The sequence below is a fragment of the Squalius cephalus genome (assembly GCF_949319135.1).
Source record: "Squalius cephalus genome assembly, chromosome: 19".
NCBI lineage: Eukaryota > Metazoa > Chordata > Actinopteri > Cypriniformes > Leuciscidae > Squalius > Squalius cephalus.
Window position 1 is genome coordinate 34,765,379 of NC_137140.1, and position 7,774 is coordinate 34,773,152.

Consider the following 7,774-nt stretch of genomic DNA (forward strand, 5'->3'; position numbering starts at 1 on the left):
CGCCATTAAGAAAGACCTGGACAAGTGTCAGGTAGCAATGGCCAATCACCAGCCTCAGATGCTGGTCGCCGGGGCAACCAGCATCGCCCGACGAGCCAATCGGATCCTGCTGGTGGCAAAACGAGAGGTGGAGAACTCGGAGGACCCGAAGTTCAGAGAAACTGTGAAAGCGGCTTCCGACGAGCTCAGCAGAACCATCTCGCCAATGGTCATGGACGCCAAAGCCGTGGCCGGCAACATACAGGACCAAGGTGAGACACACAGAGAGAAGTTCACTTCATTGTGGAAGCCACTTGTATTTATTGTGTATAGACTTGTAGTTTGGCTTTTTCAGAAAGCAACCACCCTTCGTTTGACAAAAGCCCATTTTTAGGCTCTTCTTCCCATTAAGTTTGCGAATCGAGACACTGGAAACACAGGCGGGAAATGAGCGTGTAAATAAACACTGTGCTGCGCTTCTCTCTGAAACACGCGGTGCATATTTATTTAAATTGCACTAAGCCATATTGGGGGTGTGTGATATATATCGTCTATGATAATATCGTGATATTTGTTTAAATGATGTGCGATCTGACATTATCGAGGATGTCCCTCACTTTACATAACACACATGCACACATACACTACGTGATGTAGTCTTGTAGATTAGACTAGTGTGCTTGTGCATTTACAGCGCACACTTTCACTGTGTGATTTACTCTATTAAAATGCATTTATAATACCCTCAATATTCAAGATAAGGGACAAAAATACCTCTGTATGTCTTTTATATTTATATCATTTAATATGGTTAATATCACACAAATTTATACAATGGTTCAATAAACAATTAGTTAATATTAAGTGACTTACATTTTGGACACAATATTGCCTGTTTTTGCTCCAATTTTGCCAACGAATATAGTTCCAAACAAAGCAACATTGGCAGTGAATGAATGAATCGTTTGAATGAATGATTCAATGACTCACTCATTGAGAGTCAAATGCTTTGTTCCTGAATGAATCAGCCGTTCGAATGAATCGGTTGAAACTCAATGACTCACTCATTAACACTGACTTGCTGCCACCTACTGGCAGTTTCAATTTCATATCAGTATCTTTTCATTTTTTAAATCATTCCAAAATATCAATACTCAATGTTTTATGTTTAAAACATCAAAACATTATTTCTGCATTTGTAACTGCATTGCAAATCCTCTGAATTGCAAAGATCAATTTCGTTGATTCGGATTTCATTTGATTGGTAACAGCCCTAGTGTCTTATGATTCTAATTGATTTTATTGATTAAATGTAGGAATTTGAGACAAAAACGGATGCATGCATTAAATTAGGCTAAAAATATGGCTTTATAAAGGTAAAAATGCCCATGAAAGCTAAAAATCAATGTAAACTTATTGTCCTAAACCTGCCAAGCATAATAAACTAATGACAGTAACACTTTACAATAAGATTCATTAGTTAACATTAGTTAACATTAGTTAGCATGAACTAATAATGAACTGCACTTATACAGCATTTATATTTCTTAGTTAATATTAATTTCCACATTTACTACTTTATTAAAATCTTGTTAACATTAGTAAATGCACTGTGAACTAACATGAACAAACAACGAACAGCTGTATTTTTGATTAAATAACATTAACAAAGATTAATAAATACAGTAACAAATGTATTACTCATGGTTCGTTCATGTTAGTTAATGAACCTTATTGTAAAGTGGGTAACACTTTATTTTACAGTGTCTGTCACATATGTTACATGTACTTACCATAGTAATAACAGTAAATTATGCATAATTACATGCAACTAACCCTCAACCAAACCCTAATCCTATAGTAAGTACATGTTGTTAAATAATATTACACAGTACTTAAATTTATAATTACACTGTAACAATGACACCTTAAAATAAAGTGTAACAGTAAATTGTTACCCAAATGACAATTAAGCAAAATATCGTCTAATTATCGTTATCGATAAAATCCAAGAAAATATCAAGATATATACGCTTTTGGCAATATCGCACACAACATGATTTAGTTTTTTGTCTCGATTCATCATGCGACCCTAGTCATGACCCTTGTCTTCCTCGCCAGGCCTTCAGAGGGGCTTCCTGGACTCGGGTTATAAGATCCTGAGTGCCGTGGCTAAAGTGAGGGAGTCGTTCCAGCCGCAGGAGCCGGACTTCCCTCCTCCGCCTCCAGACCTGGAGCAGCTGCAGGTCAGATTCACCGCAGACTCCTGCATGCACTTACATTTACATTTAGCAGACGCTTTTATCCACATGAGGACAACAGAAGCAGTTCAACTAAAGGGTTAGTCCACCCAAAAATGAAAACTCTGTCAGTAATTACTCACCCGTAAGACTTTCGTTCATCTTCAGAACACAAATTAAGATATGTTTGATTAAATCTGAGAGCTGTCTCACTCCTCCATAGGCTTCTCTGTTATTGAAACTTGCCGGCCCAGAAAGTTAGTAAAGACAATGTTTAAAATAGTCCAGGTGACTACAGCGGCTCAACCTTAAGTTTATCAAGCGACGAGAATACTTTTTACATCAGAACAGGCTCACGATTGGCCAGCCTCACACACATGACCAGTGTTGGCCAATAGTGAGCCTCCGTTCTGACGTACAACCCAGAAGCGCTGCGCTGTTACACTACGTGAACTCACTCAGAGAAAATTAATAGTTGAATAAAGTCGTTATTATTGTTTTTTTTTGCGCACAAAAAGTATTCTCGTCGCTTGATAAACTTAAGGTTGAGCCACTGTAGTCACTTGGACTATTTTAAACATTGTCTTTACTAACTTTCTGGGCCGGCAAGTTTCAATAACAGAGAAGCCTATGGAGGAGTGAGACAGCTCTCAGATTTCATCAAAAATATCTTAATTTGTGTTCTGAAGATGAACGAAAGTCTTACGAGGTCTTAACAACATGAGGGAGAGTAATTACTGACAGAGTTTTCATTTTTGGTTGAACTAACCCTTTAACAATAGGACAACAGTTTTCAGATTTCAGCTCGTGAGCACAGTAAACAATGTAGGATTTTTGATGTAGGATGCTGCTAGTTTTTATTATTGGAATGTTGTTATATTCTGATTATTGTATGCTATGTACTGTGTTGTGTGTGATCGAAGTTGTGTACTGTGTCATGTTGTCCAAGACAAATTTCCCAGGAATGGGACTATAAAGTAAACAAACACTGTTTCCTAGTAACTACAACTGATACGAATATACAATACAAAAACACTTACAGTTACTGTCACCTCCTGTTGCTTGACTGCTTCTTTCTAATGAGTGCTTCAATACACACTGTATAAATAGCGCAAGCTCAGGTCACGCTTCACTACCGAAACTGTTTACCACGTGAAACATGCACTCATTACACAGGGAAGAGTTTAAACATGAACGCTGGTTCTTCTTCAGATCAGCGACACCGCGGCTCCGCCGAAACCGCCCCTGCCGGAGGGTGAAGTGCCTCCGCCCAGACCTCCACCACCCGAGGAGAAGGACGAGGAGTTCCCGGAGACGCAGGCCGGAGAGGTGATCAGCGAGCCCATGATGGTGGCGGCCCGGCAGCTGCACGACGAGGCCCGCAAGTGGTCCAGCAAGGTCAGTCCCAAAGAGTCTGCCGGATGGGTTTGGATCCATGCGGGTTATTAAAACCCTCATCCTTCCCGCGGGTCATTTGAACCCGGAATTTATTTTTATTTAAAAAAAATAAAATAATTTTTACAAATTGAGTGTTCAATCGGAGGGGTCCAAGACCCCAGGACTTTTGTCGCACTTGAACCATGAATATACACCAAAAAAATGTAATGGATTTGAGGAGTTTTGTGGTTGAAATTGAAAAAAGTATTAAATCCTTCCCTTGCGGGTCAATTTGACCCCCATTAGATTGAATAGAATGCGAAAAATGCTTCATTACACATAGAAAAACCTAAACATGCTAAAAATTCTAACTAAACATGCAAAAATGTCACCAATTTTTTTTTTATAATTTCTAAATGTGTATCTGAATGCACACTGAAGAGAAACTGACTTTAGGACCCAGCGGAAGCTATAAGGCCATCTAGTGGCTAGAGTCATGAAATATCATGCTATATTATTATTTTTCCCACAAGAGGTCGGCAAAGACATCCAATGTTAGATGTTTTGAGCTGAATTAAAAGGTTTATGAATGAAATTGTGAGTTATTTTGAATTTAAGTTAAAAGAATGTGTGCTTAAATTACTATTTATTTATTATTTATTGATCAAATCTAGTAATTTGTATGTAAATAAAATTAAAAATAACAAAAAATCTCCCAAAAAAATCCATTAAAAAAAAAATAGATAAAATAAATAAAATAAGCTTTCTGGACAAAAAAAAAAAAAAGTATAATTTTCGGGCTTCGGGTCATTTTGACCCGCGAGGGAAGGATGAGTTAAACGATGACTGTTTTTGCAGGGTAATGACATCATCGGCGCCGCCAAGCGCATGGCTCTGCTGATGGCCGAGATGTCTCGACTGGTCCGAGGAAGCGGCGGGAATAAGAGAGCGCTCATCCAGTGTGCCAAAGACATCGCCAAAGCCTCCGACGAGGTCACGCGCCTCGCCAAAGAGGTCGCCAAGCAGTGTACGGACAAACGCATACGAACAAACCTTCTGCAGGTAATCAGAGCAAAGCACTGTGGGAAGACAAGTCCATAGCGGGACTGATGACACATGGGTTGATGTGGTTATGGAGTCTGAGAAGTCTGAGAAATGCTCAAAAGCGAACCAGACTGAGACCAAATAGAAGAGATTGTTGTGGATTTTAGCTCATTATGGTTGTGATTTAGTTGTGATTGTGATTTAAAATGCAGTTTCCAAGTTTGCTGCGCTTGTTTGTTGGGTTTGGCCAATTTTGTGGTTAGCAAACTGCAGTACAGCAGTGCTGGGGATTTTGATTCAGCTAAACGACTCTTTTGAATCTATTCACCAAAACAATTTGTTCACTAAGTTTTTTAAGTTGTCTTTTTTTACACCCCTTTCAACAAGATTCACTCACACATGTGGTTCATTCAATAGATGACTCGTTCAAGAAAGCGGCACATTCATTCAATTGATAATGAAACTAAGGCTGCGCTGATACCGATAATCGACAATTCTTTATATTTAAAAGCCGATAACCGATATATATCGGCCGTTAAAGCTAAATCCAAGTTTTTATATAATTTTTGAGAGGCTGATTACAAAAACAAATGTCTCGCAGTTAAAATCCACGTCTCAATCACACAATTATAATATTCTCAATATAATTTTATACAGCCGATATGACAGACTTGCGCTGAAAATGTTGCACTTTACCGTATTTTCTTTTTTTGAAGTGATTCCAATCATATTTCAAGCAACTCAAAACCATCATGTTGAACAGTGCGCATCTGAAGTGTCTCAGCTGAAGGAAATTATACATTATTTATCGGCTTTAGTATATCGGACAAATTTTCTTATCGGGCCGATAATGATAATATTAAAAATAAACATATGTATCGGCCGATACCGATATGATGGCTGATATATTGTGCATCCCTAAATAAAACCATGAAAAATGAGCTAGTGCATGGAAAGGAATGAGAGAAATTTCACTTCTGCACAAGATTCACTTTATGACTGTTTGTTCTTGTAAAAATGACTATGAAGTATTTGTGTGTCTTTCTGTAGGTGTGTGAGAGGATTCCTACCATCAGCACACAGCTGAAGATCCTCTCCACTGTGAAGGCCACCATGCTGGGACGCACCAACATCAGCGAGGAGGAATCAGAGCAGGTCAGACCTCAAACCCTCTGCCGTTTCTCCTTTACAGTCAGGAACCCGTCTGAATGTGTGCTGGTTCTCTCGTAGGCCACGGAGATGCTGGTCCATAACGCGCAGAACCTGATGCAGTCGGTGAAGGAGACGGTGAGAGAGGCCGAGGCCGCCTCCATCAAGATCCGCACAGACGCCGGGTTCACCCTGCGCTGGGTCCGCAAGACACCCTGGTACCAGTGAGCCAACAACCAGTGCACATATCCCAGCATGCACTGTCCAGGTCATCAGTGTCAGTGCAGACGTCTCATCCACCTCGTGGACTAAACTATTCCTCTATCAAAACCGTTGTTCTTGAATGTCATTGAGTGTAAAAAAAAACATTGCTTTTCTAATTTGCGAAAAATGATTTATTTTGTTTTGATTGATCCCGGTTAGGAGGGAAAATTTCACAATAGTCATTATTTTTTTTCTTTCTTTTCTTTTTTTTTTTTATAAAATGTGGATCTAATATATATATATATATATATATATATATATATATATATATATATATATATATATATATATATATATATATATATATATATATATATATATATATATATATATATACACACACACACACGCACACAAAAAAAAAAAAAAAATACCCATACATACATACATACATACATACATACATACATATACATACATACATACATACATACATACATACATACACACATACATATACATACATACATACATACTACATATATATATATATATTTATATATTTCTCACCAGCCTTGTTTTCACCCTTTGAATGTATTATTATTAAATGTCACCAACAAAACGTCTTCACAAACAAGCACAGATTTTGGATTATAAAATCCTCATAATGTGCTTTTTAATGAAAAGTGTTGATGAGCGCATATTAATGCCCTAATGTTGGTAACTGGTTAGTGGATTAAAGCTTTCATTCAGGGATGACGCTGCAAACTCTCCGATACAAGTACTGAAATGAAGAGGTAATCAGAGCTACGACCTGGTGCTTCCTGTAATCTATGCAAAACCAGTCCGTTTGCATTATATATACACACAAACACACACACTTATATTTCCACTAAGACATCACTGTGCTAAATACACTACTAAAATCTCTTGCAGAATGCACACTCAAGTATATTTATATGAGTGATAATATGCATATATTTGCCTTTTTTATTATTGAGGAGACTTTAATGTAAATAATGTGTTCATCTTTAAAGACAGCCTGTAAGACCTAATGTGCCTTGTCATAATAAAAGAACTTATTATCAGCTGAATCATATGTGCGGGACTATATTTGTTGATATGATCTTTTTAAATATGCAATAGACTGGCTCTCTAAATTTAAAGCAATTTATTCAACATTAATGTCTTTTATCTTATTGTTGCCTCTGACACTTAAGTCCATGCTTTGCAGTTTTTACCACAGTTAATCGGTTATGACATCCGTTATGTTCTAACAACTGACAATTTTGCAATTGTATATTTGACATACAGTGCAATTTCCACAACTAAAGTTAAAAAGGGTTTTCTGAAGGCAGGGTTGTTATAGTTAACTAAAAATTATTTTTTTTTGTTTTTTTTTAAAAAAAACGAACTATATTACTAAACAAAATAACTACAATTACAATTGAAACTAAAACTAAAAAATATTATAGTAGAGTCTCGATACTAAAATAACTGTTTGAAGGTAAGACAGAAATATAATTAAGGAGAAATTAGGGGGAAATATTTTTTAATTAAAAATAGAATATATATTATTATATATAGTATTAATTTCTCCAGTAGTTTTTTGAAGTGAAATATTTACATTTTACATTTAACTCAATTTGAGTGAATCATTTTCATTTATCCTTTAATATTGCAATTAAATCTGAGCTCATCCACTATTATTTTTTATGAACATATGCAACAAATCTAACTTTCATGTGCGCGTACAAGTATGTGTTACGGTATTAATAGGT

The 7,774-nt window shown here is 36.8% G+C and overlaps 1 protein-coding gene across 1 annotated transcript in view; it reads left to right on the forward strand.

Moving 5' to 3' along the window:
- The window catches only part of vclb (vinculin b), a 44,470-nt gene extending 38,165 nt beyond the window's left edge, over window positions 1-6,305 (forward strand). Inside the window, exons 16-21 of the mRNA XM_079851173.1 lie at window positions 1-251; window positions 2,101-2,225; window positions 3,432-3,617; window positions 4,455-4,658; window positions 5,691-5,795; window positions 5,871-6,305. The exon at window positions 1-251 is cut by the window's left edge and continues 52 nt beyond it. Of these exons, the coding sequence (XP_079707299.1) occupies window positions 1-251; window positions 2,101-2,225; window positions 3,432-3,617; window positions 4,455-4,658; window positions 5,691-5,795; window positions 5,871-6,017 (1,018 nt within the window). The 3' untranslated portion in view covers window positions 6,018-6,305. The remainder of the gene's footprint in view (window positions 252-2,100; window positions 2,226-3,431; window positions 3,618-4,454; window positions 4,659-5,690; window positions 5,796-5,870) is intronic.
- The last annotated feature ends 1,469 nt before the right edge of the window (window positions 6,306-7,774 follow it).